The sequence below is a fragment of the Coenobita brevimanus genome, chromosome 57 (genome assembly GCF_032717465.1).
Source record: "Coenobita brevimanus isolate Jiangsu-jjx chromosome 57, ASM3271746v2, whole genome shotgun sequence".
Taxonomy (NCBI): Eukaryota; Metazoa; Arthropoda; class Malacostraca; order Decapoda; family Coenobitidae; genus Coenobita; species Coenobita brevimanus.
Genome location: NC_137010.1, coordinates 23,618,686 through 23,640,244, shown reverse-complemented (window position 1 = coordinate 23,640,244; position 21,559 = coordinate 23,618,686). Strand labels below are relative to the sequence as shown.

The window sequence follows — 21,559 nt, the reverse complement described above, 5'->3', positions numbered from 1 at the left end:
GACAGACAGACAGACAGACAGACTCAATTTGATGTGCTGGTGAATGACGAGAAAATTGAATTGGCGAAGGAGTTTAAGTACAATATGTTGGTGCACTAATAGAACAAAGAGGTATATGTGTAGCTGAAGTGGAAAGTCAAGTGGCACAGAAAAAGAGAGTGGCTGGTATTATGAAAGCCTTGATAGCCTGCCAAGCAGTGGTCTGAGTGTGGAGGTTTCAAGAGGAACTGCATGATGTGTTAGTGCCCATATTAATGCTTTAGATATAGCATGAGAGTAAGAACAGTGGGAATGGAATTACTGAGGAATGAGTGAACTGCACAGGCTGATTAGGATAAGGAACAATGTGATACGCGAAAAGATATGAAATAAGGTAGTCTGCTGATACTAGGATAGAAGAGAGCGTAGTTATATGCAGAGAATGGATGTACTGTACCTATATATAGAGTGGCGAAAAGGTTATAAAGTGGGCGGTCATGCAATTACCGGTAAACATAATAATAACAGACAAACAAGTACAACCCGATAACGCGAGGGAAATGACCATCACCACCCTCCGACGAGATTACAAGATAACCGATAAGATACCTGCCACCTTGAACCAGTTATATCCTTCCTATTTCCAGACGATTTTATTCAGCTCAGGGGAGTGTTTTAGCCTGGAAGGGTTTTATATAACTTCCATAGACCCTGTCACTAATAGAGGTACTTCCTAACTTGAATAAAATAATCTAAAGACTTTATGAACATAACAAATTAATAATAATAATAATAATAATAATAATAATAACAGTGATGATAATGATGATGATGATGACAATGGTGGTGATGATACTAAGTTACTTTGTGTTGATACAACTTATATTAACTCCTTCAGTACTTGAGGTATGTCCTAAGCTGAATATAAGCATCCGCTGCTAACAAGAATAAAGTAAAAAACGTCGTGGCACTAAAGGGGTTAATACTTAAGAATATAAAATGGCAAATATACTGTTACTAACACTATAATTTGGTCAGTATTATTGCTCCTTTGAATGTTTTTTTTTTTTTTTTTTTTTTTTTAAGATCAGTTACTTCAATCCTATTTTTTATTTCCTTGTTATTACCAGACAATGGTATTCCTTGTACTGCGCACATGATGTGCATATTCTTGCTGCCTCCAGATGATTTTATTCAGCTTAGAAAACACCTTTCGTCGTGACAGAATTAGAAACTATCTACATTAAACTATTCGGTATCAGAGCTTTCTTTGCATTACAATCTTTCTGCCACCAGACGATTTATTCAACTTGTGGTGGACCCTTATCAGTAAATGGGTTACCGTGGTACAGTCTTTATCTAACCCTCCACGTCTGGAAGTCGATCCTTTGTTAAATAAAAATAGTCTGGAAATAGAAAAAAAGATGACTGAAGTGAAAGGGTTAGCCATTTCATTGCGAAAATCAGACTTACATATTTTACTCTTGCTACTTTCAGACGAATTCTCTCTCTCTCTCTCTCTCTCTCTCTCTCTCTCTCTCTCTCTAGAGGAGGGGAGGAACCCTACACAATAACAGAGTATTGAAAGCGTCCTCCATAACTCTTTCAGTGCTTCAACAGCGCTATTTAATTCAAGGTAACTGCAAGCAATTTATCTCCTTCAGGCAATTTTATGTAACGAGGTAAAAACAGTCTCCAGTAACTCCCTTCACAGCCTCACTTCTCTGCTTAAGTAGAATCAAATTGTTTGCGCGTAGAAAAAAAAAAAATGAACTCGAGAGAAACTGTGCGTAGTCAAAGGATTAACCCTCTTGTGGTCGCGCCTCTTCTAGTATTCTATTCCAGCAGAATCAGGTCGATTTTACTCGGCCGAGAGTGAGTCACTGGAGTCAGAGGATATTAGTCAGCTACAATTAACCCTCACATGGGTGGGAAAACTAGCATTCTATATCAGCTAACGCCAGACGATTATGTTCAATTGATGGTGAGTCATAGTAGTCTGAGAGTTAATACTGTTACCACTCCACCTTTCACGGTAAGAACAACTCTAGTTTGTCGTTTCAGCTGACTGTGGATGACCTTATTGAGGTGAGAGTTGTTAACTCCCGTCTGTCTGGCCGAGCAAACCCATCGACCGCAGGCAAACAACTGCCCTTGCACTGCCATTCCGTGTAGTGAACCAATGTTCCCTTGTGGTAAACAATGTCTCGCCATTGCGCGGCGCGGGGAAGAGTATGGAAGGTTGGTTCTTGGATGGACGCCGCATTTGCATCTCTGCAATCAGTTAACAGGGACACCATAGTAGGCTCAACATCACCCCGTTATCTGGTTATATGGTTATCACCGAGCGTTGTTAGGCTTGACACGCAATGTAGGTTCACCTGAAGTGGAAAAAGAGTACTAAAAAGTGGGAAAAATAGAAAGAGAGGAGGACAAACTTACAAAAAGAATGATATAGGTGAGGGAATAAATAGGCAGAATTACATCAGGCGAGTGGTTGATGGTCGCCACCAATTGCAACCATCAGCTAAGAGTGAGTCATAGGAGCCTGAGTCCATGGAGTTTCGCTGGGCACTAATGATAATACTTCTTATTCCTTTAGGCTACCTGTTTCTGGATCTTAAGCATCCCATGTTTAATACTGGGAATTGGGTGATGATGATGATGATGGTGGTGATGATTTAAATGGAAGGATGAAATGAAGGAGTGCATGAGGGAGGCCGGCTTGTAGTGCCAGGACTATGTTTTGTCCGCTTTACAGTAGTAATGTAGAGGTATTCGTCCTTCCGTAGCATGGCTGCCGTAGTCCAGTAGCAGAATAAGTGAATACTCTACGTGCCTCCCATAGCAGTTGTACGTGATTGGCATCATAGTCCACTACTAAGTTCAATGGAAGAACAAAACAGTACTACGGCTTGTCGGCTTTGCATTTTTTCTGTAAATTCTTTATGATTAGCACCGTATTCTGTTGCAGCTTAGCATTCAAGATGGAGAGAAAGTAGTTCTAGGCCGTTAAAGTTAACAGTAGGTACCTGCAAAGTCAGTATGAATGGCGAGAATGAACCGTAGATTAGTAAACAGTTTACCGTTAATGATGGAGGACGGCTTGTAATGGTGAAGGGGGGTAACAGAGAAGCCTTGGCCTGTATTTATCAAGGATCATAACCATTTTCCAAGATAAACAAGTCTCCACAGCAGTTTATCATCATCAAGAGTCAGTTTGTTTTCGTATTCTTTCACTTTGATGATCACTCTGGTTTGGTTGTGAAGTGCATGACAGCTGTAAGAGTGAAGGCAATGGAATAAACAGTCATATACATAACATAAGTTTGTTTGCAAATACGCCCCCTGGAGGCGTTTTGCTTACAGGATAAACTCAAGAACTGATCGTCTGGCAGGAGACGCATTAATAACTTGATTGCCATGCCTCTAGTCAGTTACGAGAGTCGCATTCCCGTGGGCTTAGGAAACTCGCTAGCCTAGCAAATCTTTCGTAGGCGATTTATTTTTTGTTAAACATTAATATTCTTTTGTGTGTTAGTATCTTAAGTATTGGCATTATTGACATTATAACATAGACTACTTGACAATGTGAATGTGCCTAATGCGAAAATAAATAAATAAGGAAGAGGTGCCAGAGAGCTGTTGCTGAAACCCACGACAATGAGTTAGTCTAAACACCTTATGGGGAGAATAAAAATACAAATAATCCTTCAACAAGCTTTTAATTTCACACACACACACACACACACACACACACACACACACACACAAATTATAGGTCAAGGTCTTCCTTACCAGGACTTATATTGTGTCTATAAGTTTGGTAAGATCGCCTCCGTCATATGATTCAAATGTGGAAATGGAAGACATAACCAAATACAAACATTTCTAGTTTTATGTTAATTTCCTGCTTCATTTGTTAATTAAAACGATGTCTCTAACTTCATTAATGCAATTGTCGTGTTGGCAAGCTTACTAGGGTATTAGTGATAACTAGTTGAAGAAATATAGATATAGACTGACAAAGAAATATGGTGATCACAGAGAATGAGGATGACAGGAGAGATGCAAGTAGTCTACAAGAAGAAAACAAACAGCAACAAATTTAGTAGCTCTTTTAAGGCTGTTTGCTACCTAAAAGACTAAAGACCTGTCCTATAAGTCAAAGATTAGAACAATATCAAACTAGTGTGCAGTGAGAGTAGTTGGTGGGTGTATCTGAGTGCAGCTGCATTCATCAACTCCGAAACATTATGAAATAAGTGGGAAACCACATGAAACTGCCAATTAACATTGAAAGAAAGTTTGATAAGGAGCTGAATGGAAAACAAAAGACTGATATGATAAGACCAAGGCATTGCCTACGTACGAAAAGATATTTCTTAACGAATTTTATTACACAAAAAGAAAACTGATATAAAAGTCGAAAAACAATCGATATTAATTATACGTTATTCAGCAATAAACAGACGTTGATGGAATTATTAATGTTTTCACAACTGTCACAATATGTTCCACCTTAACAGAAGTGGAAAGGCAGAATGTTATCATTATCAGCGTAAATCACAATAAAATTGACATCGAGGAGTTGCCAGAGATTCACTCACACACACACACACACACACACACACACACACACAGGCTAAATAGACCCTATGCACATTACATTTATTTTTGGAACTAGGGTCAGGAACATAATTACTGTACTGAGTTCTGTGATTTAATCTAGGTCAGCAAGTTGCTTATTGAACGTAGCGGTGGTTGTAATAGATATGATGTACTTTGAATATAGTTAGGTTTTCTTCATATGGCTGGTAAATATCAAATAATATCAGTAATGCATAGTTGCTGACACTTTCAACTTGCCATTACTTTATATATAATTCATTGACATGTAACTTCAAGAAACAATGTCAGGTGTAACATTTCCCACACCAATCCGAAAATGCTAAGTAAAAAAGCTCTATCTATATACCTAGGCTGCTTCCTAAAAAAGCAAATGAAGAAAATCATAAATTTACAATATTAAAACAAAAACAAAAAAAGAAATTGCTAGGCTTTCTTCTATTAACTTATCTAAAAATATTCCATTACTTTCTATCATGATCACTAGTCGACCTAGTTTATTTTCCATTACACTCTTAAAAAAAAAAAAAAAAAAAACTACAAGTTATATCACAAAGTTACTAAAACTAAAGCAGAAGGAAGCTTAAGTTAGTCCTAGGTTTGTTTTGGCCTCTATGGTCTTGGCCAAATATTCTATCTCATCGGCCACTTCATGCCCGTCCAAATCGGTGTCTCGATTGGTGCAGTTTAGTTGATTCTGCTCGTTCTCCTTGTTCTTCTCATCCTGGTGGGGTGAGGACTAATTAGCAAACACATAATCAACATTTAAGTTTATACTATACTTTTAACATACAGCTTACCGGTTAACATACACCTTAACAAAACATTATTATATTAAAGATTGCCAACATTCTCCAGGCAATACAGGATGGTCTCCACACAACTATAGCACATCCCTCCTCGCAAAATATGGGGTCGCTGCAGAGGGAGGCCTTCCCGCGGAGGACCTTCCCGGGTGGACAATCGTCCTTCACATCTCCCCTGCCCTTCCCATCCCGAAAGAAAGATGGTGGACTGAAACGTTAATGTCCATACGGTCTACTGGGCTCACGTCCAAGTGAGCTTGGGGTTGTAACTACTAATATTACTACTTCTACTACTACTGCTGCTGCTATTAATATCAAGCATTTTTTTTTTTTTTGTAAGGTTTGGCCCTATAAAACCCTATAAATAACTAAAAAAAAAATTTCTTGGGAGGAGGGGGGTATTTACCAATGGATTATTGTGCCAAGTCTGAAGGGAATTGGTGGAGAAATGAAGGAACAACACTAAACTGAGAAGTGTTTAGAAGAAAGAAAAGGAGGAGGAGGAGGAAGAAGAGGAGGAGGAGGAGGAGAAAAAGAAGAAAGAACGAGAAAGCGAAAAAGAAAGAAACTGAAGAGACAGTATGGTCTCCATTAGAGGGTGGAGACCCCAGTAATGAAGTAGGCTGATACAACTTGGCCTTAGTATATCGAAGACATGCTTACACAGGAGGCTGAGTACATTATCAGTTTATCCTTCTCTTTCTGGTCCGGTGAAGAACGGGTAGGCTGTTAGAAAACATTACTGATGCATCATCATCATCATCATCATCGTAACACATGCCTGGGTTCAAGTATAACGTTAAGATTATTTATTTTTTTTACTTACCTATTCTTTTCGTTCTTCTCATTAGTGTCGAACTATCATATATCTTACATTAATTCACAGCAGCTTTAATCTGATTATAACAGACAGAGAACTAAGAAGGAAGCGATTGCTAATTTGCCTAAGTTCACAATGACTGCAAAAACAACCTAAATTTTTTCCATTTTGACATAAAAGCAAGAAAAAAAATTATTTTGCCTACATAAAACTATGGTACAGTATGGTGTCGATGTCTGTGTGATATACATAACCTTATTAACGCCTCTGGATGTTATACGCTCTTACGACTTAACTAGCAACTTTTAAGTATTTATGAAGTCGATAAAGTAATATCATGTGATATGGAAACATTAGTGTGCACTATTTTAAGAATACAACACAGATTTATTTGGTTATTCCGCGCAGGTTACGTTAATATTTAGGGAGAAAAAAATGTCTGTTTCCAGAGTTTTCTTAGTATCACTTTCATCAGTTTTTCAAATAAAAGTATTCCAGGTTAGGTTTGGGTGGTTAGGTTAGGTTTCAGGAAGTCAGGGCAGGGCAACATTGATTCAATGTGCTCTAGATTTTTTTTTTTTTTTTTTTTTGCTGAACACATTTTTCACTGATGAATAATATACCATTTTCTAAATGCCAACTTCTATCTCGTTTCAAAATCCTGGCCAGGACTATTCCATAATCCAAACTGAGTTACAGAACACAATTGCATGGAATCTGGCTATATTCATTAACGTTTATCGTCCAGATGTCTGTAATTACAGACATCAAAGCTAAAATAACCTAAAGACTTCCAGGCGCAAATTAGATACTACAACGATTGCGGGTAATTAAGAATGTAGCTTAATGTTAAGAAACCCTCTTTATTCCTTAAGAATGAAGAGATAGGGCAAAATTAGCGTAATAACAAACTAGCGTTGTTTTGCAAGCAAAGTGGAGCGGTGAAGGGAGGTGGGAAGCTGGAAGTGAAACCGGGCATCATAAAGCCTAAATGGACGGAAGTGAGTCGTAATCAGCCTTTGCATCGCTCTTCTCTTACCTTCATTTATATTTTTTATTTTGAGAGAGAGAGAGAGAGAGAGAGAGAGAGAGGGAATCTTTCCGTGGTCAAAATTCTGAGCCATTTTTAGCCTTTGTAATATGCGCGCCCCCGCCACCGTACCCCCCACTCCGCTACGGAGCCGCAGCCCTACCCCCACCCCAGGAGGACACCACGGCGGGCCAGGTAAATGGGACACTGACCCAGAGCAAGATGGGCGCCGGGGCACCCCGACCTTGTGTCCCTCTTCCCCGCAACCTGCCCAACCACGACGTCGCAGGAATGCCGCACTACTTCCCGGCCGGACCAGCCCTCGTCAGGATCGGGGTGGGACTGCTCCAGAAACAGTCCCAGGCAGCACCGTGGTAACGGCCACTGTACGTACCGGGGAGGGAACGGCCACTGTACGTCCCTCAGCTGTTTCCCCCTGCAGCCCCGCGACGACGGCCACTGTACGCATTAGGGAAGGAACAGCCACTGTACGTCCTTCTGCTGCAGCCACATCTGGAGCTCTCCTCGGTGTGGCAGCTATTGAGCGCACACAGACAGGCAAAGGCAGGAGGAGTGGAACTGTGAAGATGGCCACTGTATGCGTCGGGGAGGGAACAGCCACTGACTGTCGCCCCGCGGTAACGGCCACTGTACGTACCGGGGAGTGAATGGCTACTGTACGCCCCTCAGTTACTTCCCACTGGGCAAGCAGACCCACAGCGACGGCCACTGTACGCGCCGGGGAGGGAATGGCCACTGTACGTCCCTCATCTGCCTCTTCCTTCTTTGGGAGCAACCCTGCAGCGATGGCCACTGTACGCGCTGGGGAAGGAACGGCCACTGTATGTCCTTCTGCTACCTGAAGGGGATGTGGAACTGCAACGACAGCCACTGTACACGTTGGGAAAGGGATGGCCACTATACGCCCTTCAATTCATCCACAGTCCTGAGGGTTCTCCCGGAGGAGATGGTCCCTTGCGCGGCCCACTCTATACCCGTCGGCTGCGTGGGATGCCTTTCTCTCTCTCCCTCTAGGTGTGGTTCCCTGGAGGTGCTGCCAATCTAGGAGTGGTGGCGAGGTTCTGTCTCCAAAGGCAGGGTTCGTGGCCTACAACCTGCCCCTGGACGACGCCGGATCCTGACGGGTGCCCCGCGGGCGAGGTGCCGCAGCCAACCCCTGATGGCGCCCCAACCTAGGGGCGACCATAATCTCAGGCCTCCCAGGGCCAGCCCACAGCCCCCAAGGCGGGACTGCTCTGACCCCACTCACCGTCAGCCCTCTGCCAGGAGCAAGAAGCGGCGGGCCCAACTCCTGACGCTGTTAGGCCCCAGTCCCGAGGGCCCCTTACCATGTCGAGGCCCAAATAGAAGAGGGCCTCCCTGCACCCCAGACCAGACACGCACCTGGGCAGCGATGCCCCCGAGAGCTGTCCCATACCTCCTGCGGGAGGGCTCCCCAGAAGGGCTCCCTCTCACTCCCAGGAGCCACCTCAGTCAAACCCAGGCCTCAGCAGTTCAGTGACGACGCCCCCAGATCCCAGTGTCGTGCTAAAGACTTAACAGTGAAAGTGACTGCGAGTGATATGAAGCAGCGAGACAGAAACTCAACTTCTAAAAGTCTCTGTTCCTGTGTATCCAGAGTACTGTGCGTATGTCTAAGCGTCCCAGAACCAGATAATATCCTAGTGTGTGACCAAAGAGACCAACCTACTACGTACAGTCCAGAGAGACCGAGTGTATGAACTGTCCCCACGGCTGTGTGAAATTCTCTCGTGTATTGACTCAGGTGTAAACACCGTGCCCATTTGATATGGTATGCTAGTGTTAATTAACCTGACACTTTACCCCTTCTATATTCAGTGTATCTTTGTATGTATATTGAAAGGGAATTGAACTGAGACAATTGATGTGTTAAGGTATTCTGCTGAGTTTTTATGCCCTGTTCCTTTGTAGGTGTTCTACTTCCGGTCCAGAAAGAGGATCCCGCTTGGTCGCTGGAATCTTAAGAACGAGGTCGGTCTAAAAACATCCAGCATAACACTTTAAGTTATTCTCCATTTTACAAATAAGACAAAATATGATTGAATAAAGCAACTGCTGGTAAAAAAAAAATACTTAATGAGTAGGCCTATACCGTGCAGGACAGATAAGGAGAGGAAAATTCAAAATGAAGAGCATAATTTTTAAAACGACGTCAATAATTTCATAGCTAGGAAAATCAAAACAGTAAAGAGCGAATGAAAACAGAAAAAAGAACATAAGGGAGAAAGAAACAAAGATTAAAAAGAAGCAAATACTGTATAAGACTCTCTCCTTTGTCGCTACAACACGCTTTACTAACCTCATTTGTTTGTTTACACGTGTTCCGACGGTCATATTTGTTCGTGGTCAAAAAAAAAAAAATCCTCCCCTCTACGTGAGTAGTAAGCTGTTTTTGTTTATCATGTGCAAACGAAGTATGTAACTGTTCCTGATTTAGTCTGTAGGTGTGAGTTTGAGCTTAAACCAGGGGATATGTATAAATTCAGTTGATATGTGAAGAAAGTGTGGTAGCAGTTGATGGTACTGTTGATTCTGACAGGATATTTTGGCGCTTTCATGGAATATCATAATCGCCGTCTTAACTTAGATTTAGTGTGAGCAGAGGGTGTGGAAGCTGTAGGTGACGGCATTTATAAGCTGTTAGGATATGCACTTACATTCTGAGAAAAAAGATCTTCCTCTTGGTGTTGATACAAGCGTTGGCCGGGGAGGATAGCCTGTCTTTATCAGTTCAGACTATAGCCCTACACCTCATTCCTTTTGCTTTGTATGGTCCTCTATTGCCATCTTATCATCAGTTTACTAAGAGCAGGAAAACTAACGTAGCGTTACTTTGGTATTTATTTACTTTATTGCCGTTTCTTTAGCGGGAGGGCATACCATACCCAGTGGATTTGTGCTGTCATATAGTTTTTTTTTTTTTTTTAATGCAAGGAAGAAGGAACCAAAGGCTGAGCCCGCAAAACGTTCCTTCCAAGAAAAAAAAAAATACAAAAGAGAACCAAATTCAAGATCCATTCATTTTGAGATGCCTGGACACACTGCGTTTGAAAGACTGGAGATCATAGGAAGTAGGAAATACAGAGGGGGACAGTTCCAGAGTTGACCTGTTGCATAGATGAAGGACTGGGAATAACGGTTAGCTCTTGCATTAGAGAGTTGGACAGAAAAGGGATGAGAGTTTGTTGCTACCCGTCGTTGAGGTGGAGGGATGCAAGCAGACAGTTCAGAGGAGCAGTGACCATTGAAGTAGCGATAAAAAAAGAGATAAAGAGGCAACAGTGTGGCGAAGAGACAGAGCTTGAAGGGAGCCAATAAGAGGAAGAGAGTTGATGAGACGAATAGCCTTTGACTCCACCGTATTGTGAAGAGCTGTATGTGGGGAGCCTTCCCACACATGAGAGTTGTACTCCAAACAGGGGCGAATAAAGTCCGTGTATAAAGTCAACAACTGTGCAGGGGTAAAGAAGGCATGGAGTCGTCTTAGCACACCTAATCTCTTGGAAGCAGATTTTACAGGAGATGCAATATGATCTTTCCAAGATAAGTCACGTGTGAATGAATCCCCCAAGCATGTTCAAGGAGCCAACGGCCATACCACGTTGAGTACACCGTTTCCCGTCCGATCAGCGAAGTTAAGCAACGTTGGGTCTGGTTAGTACTTGGATGGGTGACCGCCTAGGAACACCAGATGCTGTTGGCATCCCTACTTGTCAAGTGGGGTTGGTGGAGGATTAGTGCCCCTCCCTGTAAAACAACTCTAAGCCGTTGGCCACCCCGTTTGGGATACATGGCGTCTGGCAATGAATGAATGAATGTTCAAGGATGATGCAGGATTGAGCTGGATATTATTAAACATTAGTGGGTACTCCTGTGGAAGATTTTGACAGGTTGATAAATGTAAAAACTGAGTCTTTGATGCATTAAAAACAACAAGTTTATTTTTTACCTCAGTCAGAGATACGAGCCAAGTCAGACAGGTGTGCCATAGCCTCATCCCTTGTTTGTTGAAGTAACTGCTGAGATGGACGTTGCGGAAACCGAATGGAAAGGTGAAGGGTGGAATCATCAGCATACGAGTGGATAGGATTAGATGTACAGCTTAGAAGATCATTGATGAACAAAAGGAAGAGTTAGTGATAGGACAGAGCCCTGGGGAACACCACTGTTGATAGATCTAGGAGAAGAACGATGGCCGTCTACAACAGTAGCAATAGAACGACCAGAAAGGAAGCTATAGATGAAGGCACAGATAGAAGGATAGAAACCGTAAGAGGGCAGTTTGGAAATTAAAGATTTATGCCAGACTCAGTCGAAAGCCTTTGAGATGTCAAGTGCAAAGGCAAAGCTTTCGCCACAGTCCCGAAAGGAGGATGACCAGGGGTCTGAAAGGTACGGTAGGTGAGATGATCGCCACTGGAGCGTCCCTGACGGAACCCATACTGGCGATCAGAAAGTTATGATAGGAAAGATGCGTTATGCCTGTGTGTGTGTGTGTGTGTGTGTGTGTGTGTGTGTGTGTGTGTGTGTGCGCGCGCAAATGAATATTTCAATTTTTTATGAATACCAATATAGCAAGCAGGGGATACGTGTTGCTGTTCTTTCCCAATATCCAAGGCAGGGTGAAGTCTGTCAGTGGTAAGATGAAACAGGATATTACTGTGCGTGACTGACAAGGATAGCACCATGTCGGAAGAAAAAAGAGGGACAGGAGGAAGTAAATGATGATGAAGTGAAAACTAAAAAGCAAGGGAAGGAACAAGTTTCGGAGCTTAACCCATAGCATGCGCGTTCCGGTACAGTGTTTTGAAGATATGGGAAAAATACAAACGTGACTGGCTAGAATTAGTATTCCTGTGAGGAAAAAAAAAAAAAAAAAGCCAATTTCACAGTTCAAGTCCCAGTTAGAGTTCTATGTGCGAGAGGGCTAGTTAGGGTAAACAGTCTCCACGAGAATCAAAAGCGGGACGTTTTGGTTGTGGTCTCATTACTCGTCCCAGTCTCTCTCTCTCTCTCTCTCTCTCTCTCTCTCTCTCTCTCTCTCCTATTTCAGTCATTATCCTCTAGTTCTCCAGTTCAGTATCTTTTCCATCTCCTTCCTTTTAGTTTTCTTTATATCTTCATTCTAATCTCTCTTTTTTTTTTTTTTCAGGTTCTTTCTCCTCTTCATCATTTCTTCTGCATTCTCTAATTTATTATTAGGTCATTGTGTCTTCCTCTCGTTTCTTCACAGGGCTCTTGTTTGGCGAGCCACAGCTCGCAAATGCGAGTATTTTTTCCCTTCGGCGAACAAATTTTACATGCAGGTCGCCTTGTTGCGAGAAAATACATCCACTTCAAAACCCAGTAAACTACAAAATAAGTAAATCTCACGTAAATGAACAAAAAACCACGTTGTGATCGATTATTAAGTCTTCCCTGTCGCCATTGTGAATGTTTAAAACCTCATAATATGATTCTAATCATCACAATGTGTAAATAAATACATATATTTATTGCTCGTAAAATATTTCGCCTCGTAGTTTGGGTAATATGGCTCGTAAATCTGAAACCTTAGGAGCCAAATGGCTCGCAACCATCGGCAGTCTGCAAGAGCCCTGCTTCATATCTTTTATCTTCCCCTCCTTTGTCTCTTCTTCCTACTCCTCTTCTTTGTCTCTTCCTCCTACTCCTCTGCTTTGTCACTTCCTCCTACTCCTCTTCTTTGTATCTTCTATCTACTCCTCTTTGTCTCTTCCTCCTACTCCTCTTTGTCTTCCTCCTCCTACTCTTCTTTGTCTCTTCCTCCTACCTTTCTTTGTCTCTTCCTTCCACTCCCTTTCTTTGTTTCTTCCTCCTATTCCTCATCTTTGTCTCATCCTCTTCTTTGTCTCTTCATCCTACTCCTCCTCATTGCCTCATCCTACTCCTCATCTTTTTTAATCCTACTCCCCTCCTTTGTCTCTTCCTCCCCCTCTTCATGTCTTCCTCCCCTGCTCATTTTCTATGTCTCCTCCTTTACCTCCTTTTCCTCTTCATTTTGCCTCATTTATCCCTCTTTCGTCGTTCTTTACTACTGGTATTTTCTTCCTCTTTGACTTCTCGTGTGAATCACTTTCTCCATGTCATCTCAATTTCTTCCTCTTGTAGGTTATTTTCTTTTCTTCCCCTTGTTATTTTCATACTTTTCCTCTTTCATGATTTCCTCCTTATTTTCTTCTTTTGCCTCAGTTCCTCCTATGCCTTTCTTTTCTTTATTCCGTCCTCATCATCCATATTTCTTCTTCCTCTTCTCCCCTTCATCCTCATCTTCCTTCCTTCTCTTCCTCTTTCAGTCTCTTTCACTGTATACTTTTTTTATATACCTCATCTTCAAATCTTCATCTTTTCCTTCTCATTTTCGTCCCCCAGCATGGTCACACAACACCGCATGTCAAAATTAGGCCAGTCGAATCCAAAATGGCGGACTTGACCCTGTAACCACTGGGTCAACCGTGAACCACCATTTCCGTTAACTGAACATATGGATTTCCTGTGCTGGATCAGTTTTTTGGCCCTTATCTTACATGATAGGCCAAATTGTGTTATGTTTTTAGGAGGGGTACCGGTATGATTTACCCGTGCATCAAGTATGACGTAAATATAACAACCTAAAGCTAGGCCAAGCCAACTTCTCTTATTTCCTCCACCAACGAGGTTGGAGGAGGTTATGTATTCGTCTTTGTTTGTTTGTCAGCACTATATCTCCAAAAGTTCTCAGTGAATTTCAGTGAAATTTTGTGGAAGGGTGGGCCATGGGCATAAAATAATAAATAAATAAATAAATTTGGGGGCTGATCCGGATCCGGATTCGGACCCTATTTATCCCGCGCAGTATAGGTTCTCAGTGAATTTCAATGATTTGTGGAAAGGTGGACCATGGGCCAAGAAAGAATTTATTAAATTTTGGAGCGGATCCAGATCGGGGTCCGGCATTGGCAGAGGTATGTGCTCTCAGGGCGCTTTCTAGTTTGTTTTGTTCTTCAGGGATGCCATTTTTAGGTTGTGTAAACTAGCGGAGTCCAACTTGAATCTTCTGATTTAACTTTAACCCGTCCCGTCCCGTCGACGTATGGGTACATTGCAACATTTTGCATTTGCCAGTCCTGGCGACGTACTGATACGTCGTGCAATTGCAAGGTCCCTAATTTGCACAATTTTCAATTTTCGCGTGTGATTTTTCGTACATATACACGGGACACCTTCCTCTATTCCTCTTCAAGATGCCAAGCAGGGACAATGCCTTACACCGCATAACCTTCCCCCTCCCCCCATCATGCCATTGTCCTGGCAATTCACCTGTTATCAGTGACCTGGCCAGTAGAGACATTCAGGGCCAGAGTGATTCCCCAATCGATGACAATGTGGAGGACAAAGTTTACATAGCATTAGAGGAAGAAACAGTCAGAAATAATGATAAGGTAATGTGGCAAAAGAAGGTCAGGTATGGTGATGAGTTAATGAGTGAAACAATGCTTATAATGCCTATATTACTGTTTGAAAACCAATATACTCTCGTACTACATATAAATTCGTACCAAGTAAATAAATAAATACCGTTTATGAGTGGTGTGAAATAGTTACCCTCCCATAGAACTCGTTTTCTTTGGTGCCAGCCTGTTAGAAAACCCAGTCAGGTAAGGAGGTACTGGTACCTGGATCGAGTATTTTAAACCACAGGTGAGTGATTTCTCTATGAATTTTCGATGTTTCTCAACAAAAGTGGAGGTTTTAGGCAATTTTTTTTTTTTTTTTCGAAAATACCTCGGGATTGGGGGGGTGTCAGAGGTGCGAAATAGCTCGGGACGTGACGGGTTAAATAGAATAATTGATGGAAACGACTCATGCAATCTTTTAAATTACGGAAATATAGCATTTTTCCATCTTAACGCAGTCAAACAAAAATGCTATCTTTTAACCAGTCCAAGTCAGTTTAGATAAGAAAATGGAGAAATGAATTCCCCGAGCTAGGTAACTAAGGTCATATAGCCCCTCTAGGTTACAGGAGCGCGCTAACACTCCCGGCACGGCAGTCCCGGTCGAGGCTCGAACTCGCAATCCCCCGATTACGATTTCGATGTTCTAGCTCCGAGCCACCGTGCCCCCGAGCTTAGGTAAGCGAATATAGTTTTTCAGGTTCATTTAGCTATTAAGTTACAGGTTAGACTGCATTAGGTTGAGTAGCTACGATACCTATTATCTAACATGTCATTGCTACTCTAACTGTACTTGCTCAGCCAGCGTTAGCCTTACTCTCTAACCTAACCTGATACACAGCCATAATCTGTGTTCTCTGCATAAACAGCCTGAGCTAATTATTTTAATTTAACCCCTTCCTTAACCTAACTTAAATCCTCTCAGAGAGCTGAAAACACCAGTCAAACTGATACTAACTCATTTGACTTATTTCAGATTATGCTTCACGTACCTCTTCGTACCCAAGATTGCTTAACTTATCCAAATTTCTCCACTAACCTCATTGTACTTAGCGACAATAAGACCTCATTGTACTTACCATAATAATATATGCATACCGGTATGCTAGCTATGATCTCCAGGCCTTCAAACGCAGTGTGTCCAGGCATCTCGAAATGATCGGATCTTGAATTTGGCTCTTTTGTATTTTGTTTTTCTCTTGGAAGGAAGGGTTTTTGCGGGCTCGTGGCCTTTGGTTCCTTCTTCCTAGCATAAAAAAAAAAACACACTTCCGTGTTTTCATGTTCATGGTTGTGGGTCTTACCCACTCTGTTTATTCGTAGGGACGAGGGTTAAAATGAATGAAGCTGCTTGGGCAAAATAAACAGCTAAAGCAGTAGGTGCTAGAGGGCCTCCTAACCCCACAAGAATACGGCCCTAAATCTGCTTATCATGTGCGTATGGGATGGATGGAACCGAGGTGTGACATGCGTCAGAGAAAGAACTTCCATTTCAATCTCCCTCACATTAATTTTGTGTCATAGCAGCTACTTGGCTATTTGAATCACAGGTGGTGGGCGGAACGGTCGTCATGCTCACCATCCTGCATCCCCCGCTCTGCCCTTCCAAGTGGTGCGCAGGGAATGCGTATGCAAACCATTATTTTTCCCGTCTTATGGTTTGATAATGAGTTAAGTAGCAAACTAAAAAGCATTTCCAGAGAGCATACCTCCGTCATCGCCAATTGAATAGAAGATTTACTTCAGTAATTCATCTTTGTACCAGTCGAACAATTTTATGGTCTCATATAGTCATTCAGTTAAGTCTACGGTCTTAATCTGACCTGATACTGAATCTCAGATCGCATTCCCCCGCCGATGCCAATGAAATTTATTATTTATTCCTGCATCCGGGTTCGGATTCACCTCTATATATACCTGGTAATCAATTGTTCCTTGATCCACTGCCCAACTATCTACCAGATTTCATTGAAATCCGATAACAACTTTCTGAGATATCACGGACAGAAACGGATGTAAGTGAAAACAACCACATCCAACTTCCGTTTCATATTGTCCCTGAGAGATATAGGGACCCGAGGGTAGGCTACCGTAGTCCATATTAAACCTGTTCAGCTCGGTAACTTCTTCCATTTTGTTGTTGCTGTCCCCTCATTATTTAATTCGACTTAACTCTCTGGTGTCTGCCCTTTCCTCTCCTCACTCCATTCCTTCCTTCCTCTTCTGTCTTTCTTTACTTCATTCTTTCCTCGTCCTTTTGCCTACGGGTGACTTTACACTCCCTCTTTTGTTTTTTTTCCTTCATTCTTTCCTCTTCCTTGTGCCTATGGGTGACTCTACACTGAGTGACAAGCCTAATGGTTTCCTGTACACCAGGAAACCGTTTACTACGCTGGGTGGTAACCATATAACCAAATTATGGCGCCTGGTGGTTTAGTGGGTAATTACAGCGCTCCAATCGGATTGAGCCGGTGAAGGTTTATATCCAAGGGATGGTTGGGGTTATTGCTCATGTAATGCCACTCAGGGATGAGTGAGGCTGGTCACTTTCATCTTAAATGTCAGGACTGAATTGCCTAGCCCCAGGCTTCTACTCTCCTCATGGGGCAACCTAGAATTGGATGATGGATGGATGGATGGAAAAAAAATGATCTCATATTAAAGGAATTAGTGAATTTTATATTTTAGTCTTCAGTCCGAGAATTCTTCTGACCAAACAAGTCTCAAATTAATAAGAGATTAAAAATAAATGCGTCATGGGAGTGAAGGGATTAAGAGCAGGTGACCAACCAACAATCCGGGAGGCATTACATGACCAATAAAATTCCAGACGTTTTTGAAAGTTTGAGGATTTTGAATCAGTGCGCCCATAGCACATTCCTTCAGCTCAACTAGAAAGCACTCAGAGATCGCATGCCTCCGCCAATGCCGGATCCGGATCTGCCTAAAAATTTAATTAATACTTTCTTGGTCCATGGCCTACCCTTCCACAAAATTTCATTGAAATCAATGAGAACTTTTGGAGATATCGTGTGGACAAACAAACAAACAGGTGAATGCATGACCACCTCCAACTTCGTTGGCGGAGATTATGAATACCTTGAAGCAGATGACGCATTTTATTGGTCTAGCCTATGCTTGCTGCTTCTAGACAATTTTCTTACATCCACGTGTGTGAAAGCCTGGAGAGGTATTTTATCACAAGGTGTGTGTGTGTGTGTGTGTGTGTGTGTGTGTGTGTGTGTGTGTGTGTGTGAGAACTGAATAATTCGGACAGTTTTCATCAGACTCGGACCAAACTTGGCAGAAGAGTTGTTGGTCTTCCCTCCCCCCCCTTTTTTTTTTTTTTTTTTAAGAATGCCAGATCAGCGTTCTAGGTCACACGGCAAGGTTAACTTAGACCTTTTTAATCTAGTTTAGACCAGCATTGTCGGAGAGATTGAACATAAGTTCAGGACGAAGTATTTTGAGAACAGTCAGGACAGAGGTTCGATCCTATGACTTTTTTTTTAAATTTATAGATCAAAGTCTCCTTGGAAAGATTAAGAGCCAGCCAGAGATGAAGAGAAATAATTTTGAGAGCAATACGTCAAAGGGTAAGTTTAACTCGAAAAGTTATGATTCATTCTGGACCAAACTTGGTGAAAGGGTTGAGGGTCAAGCATTCAAGTAAGGTTGAATGCGATGTTGAGAATAGTTTATCTGAAGGTAAGGACACAGGGCAAAGCAAAATGTACGGCACTTAGATCAGTTGTGGGGCGAGGGTGTTGCCCACTGATTGCTCCTTGGTAAACATTGTAGCTAAAGGCCTCTCTTACCAAAGGGATTAATAAAAGCTTTATCTAACCTCTGGCTCTCCATTTAGAACAGTGTGTCCAGATCAGATTGAAACTGTCTTGGGATAGCCAAAACATCAGGAAGACAAAGGACACATTTAATAGCTGCACCCACCTCAATACATCCCAAAAGGTGTTTATTGTCGTCGGCCACTTAAACGCACCTTAGATGCACACCACACGCATCTCAGACACGCCCCAGAGGCACAGTAGACACACTACTAGTATGCTCATCCCTCAACACACCCCGTAAGTACAACGCTCCTGAAGCTCTACAGTGACAACTAGTGATGCAAAAAAAAAAAAAAAAAAAAAGTTATATATATATATATATATATATATATATATATATATATATATATATATATATATATATATATATATATATTTTTAAATAATTCTTCTTTTGTTTTTTATTGTTTTTTTTTTTCCCTAATTTCCCGTTACGAATATTTGATTATTCTTATACCATTTTCTCCGCCAAACGTTCATATTTTTGGGGTCAGACATTAGTCAAACATTCTGACAGTCCTGGAAGGAGTAAAAATACAATAAATATTTCCCTTGTGACATGATTGAACTGTGTTGACAAGGTGTTTGTGTATTCCAAAAATTTGCAAGAAATTAACCTAGTTTCCTACTCCACGTTAAAGGAGGTAGCAGGGCCAGGCGTCAGGACTAGAACCTCTTGACGAGTCTGACCTTCAGGCTTGGTAACTGACTGCCTTAAACCTTACAGCCACAGTGAAATTTCTTTACTCCTTTCTGAATTCTTGTTCTCATGACCGTAATTATTTGATAATACTGATTCAGCCCAAAGCTCAAGCTGTATCAGCTTTGGTACAAAGGACCTCTACTGTAAGTACAAATGGTTCTAATTCTATTACACAAGCTAGATTGGCTTAAGGAACTCTTATATTGCTGTAAATTTCTGTAATAATCTTTAAAAGAAATATCTTTGCCTATTAAACAAAAAAGTTTTTTTCTCCTTGTTTTTGCAAAAAAGTTTTTTTTTTATTAAAAAAAACGAACTTTTTTTTTTTTTTTTTCATAATGTGGCAACAAGCCAAATTTATGCGTCCAAAACGGTATAGTGACTCAGTGACTGAATCAGTGAGCGACACTTTCAAGGACACTCAAGGTATTGACCCCCTTTATGGTTGCAGCAAAAAGACGAGGCCTACTCAGTCTAAAGGCGTGAGTTCCGTTCCTGTGACTCCATATGTGAGTTTTCATGCACAGAACTTACGTGGTCCGAGTAACGTTAAGATTGTCCGTCGTGGAAATTAGTAAACTAGACATTTTCCCCATTATTTCGATATGGGAGAGAGACATACAAAGGGTGAGATGAGCGGAGAGGAGTTGACGGGGATGAGAGGGGGCGGCACACACTCTGAAGATATGTCTATAGGCAGGGTGTAGGCACAGACGTGGTGAAATTGTATATGTAAGTTTTCTCATGGAATGACTAGAGGATGAAAGTTAGCACGCGGTATTCAGATACACCTTGCTCCATAGTTAATGATACACGCAATAATCCCTTCACTGCGACGACGTTCTTGCGTGTTGTAATTGCTCTTTCGATTATTTTATAAAGTTTAGGAGAGACTTTATGCTGAAGGGGTTAAATATGGTTTTCATTAACTCCTTTTCTACCGTACTAGGTTCCTCTCTTAAGCTTAATGCAGATCATCTGGGAACAGCAAGAACGAAAAGATGACGTCCTCAGGTTGAAGGAATAGAAAAAGCGAACTATATATATATATATATATATATATATATATATATATATATATAAGCGCGTTTGTTCTGATCTAACGATCTCTAACCTCATTCAGCTCAGTTGGTGGCCGAGTAATTTAGATTGTAAGGTCAATTTGGTTAATAACTGAGGAGACTCAGTTCTGTCTCAACAATGTCTAAGATTTCTTGGAACCACATCATACATATTGTGTTGGAATGGCCCAGTTCCGTCAGGTGAAAACAAACTGACTGTTGCCGCACAGCGAACTCCTCACCTTATCATCACCCTCACTGGCATCTCTCAGCGTCGCCCTCCTCTTGTGGTTTTCCTTGTATCTCCCGCTTTTCGAAATGGACACTCTTCGTCGGTTAAGAAGATCGTTCGGTGCGCCAACTCCTTCGCCCCCGTCATGTTCCTGGACTCTGTTCGACAGGGCTGGTTTCTTGGCATGTACATTCCCGCCTTTCAAATTGCTGAACATTTTTAGAACGCTCGCCATTGTTTCTGTGTTTGTGTGTGTGTGTGTGTGTGTGTGTTTTTACGTGATTTCTAAGAGTTTTTTTGTCCTTTTTGTTGGGTGTGGGGGACGGGGGAATAGGCTATTTTTCACGTTCAGTCGTGTTTTTTTTCTATTTAATGTATAAGCCGGTGTTTGTTTTGGTACTTTCCTTGTGTTTTGTATTTTTGGTGCCGTACTTTGAGGGATTTTGTGTCTTATTCGTTATTACTTAAGTTCACACTTGTTTTGTAATGTTCAGTGGTTGTTTTTTCCACATTCGGTTCTTCAGGGGTTTGCTTTTTTAGTGCACACTTTTTTATTTCGAGTTCTTGACGGAATGGATGTCAGAATCTTCAGTGTCACACTAGATAAAGTATTCGAGCTTCCTTTTAGTTCCGTCCTAAACTTCCGAAATTTTATTATTTGTAATATTTTGGGGTCTCAAGGCAACAGATACCTTGGCCGTTCCTATTACCGTCCGAAAGGAACAGTGACTTTCGCAGTTTATATTAGTTTCCGCTCGTAAATTTTACTTTCCAGTTCTTTCGCTCAACTTCCGGACCCGTTAATGTCTAATTTGGTAGTATCTCACTGTTATAAATTGTGCATCTTTTCTCCGCCAAGTTATGTCCATTTTTGCTTGTGTTTGAATGGTCGCGTCCGGAGGCCGTTCAATGGTCAGCTCAACCGTGCTAGGTCGCAAAAGTCTGGTTCACAGTA

The 21,559-nt window shown here is 41.7% G+C and overlaps 1 protein-coding gene and 1 non-coding gene across 2 annotated transcripts; one reads left to right on the top strand and one right to left on the bottom strand.

Annotated features, from left to right (window-relative positions):
• Window positions 1-5,164: 5,164 nt before the first annotated feature.
• Window positions 5,165-20,839, bottom strand: LOC145402306 (uncharacterized). Its single transcript, XM_080274445.1, has 2 exons — window positions 20,615-20,839; window positions 5,165-5,332 (listed from the first exon to the last, which is right to left on the bottom strand). The coding sequence occupies exons 1-2, from the start codon at window positions 20,837-20,839 to the stop codon at window positions 5,192-5,194; spliced, it is 366 nt and encodes a 121-aa protein (XP_080130571.1). The 3' UTR covers window positions 5,165-5,191.
• Window positions 10,891-11,009, top strand: LOC145402490 (5S ribosomal RNA). Its single transcript, XR_013897785.1, has one exon. It is a non-coding gene; the product is annotated as a 5S ribosomal RNA (ribosomal RNA).
• Window positions 20,840-21,559: the final 720 nt, after the last annotated feature.

Coding starts and splice junctions, on each gene's coding strand:
- LOC145402306 (XM_080274445.1), bottom strand. CDS start 20,839: ATGGCGAGCGTTCTAAAAATGTTCAGCAATTTGAAAGGCGGGAATGTA. Junction 5,333..20,614: donor CCAGTGAGGGTGATGATAAG/GTGAGGAGTTCG, acceptor TCACCCCACCAG/GATGAGAAGAACAAGGAGAA.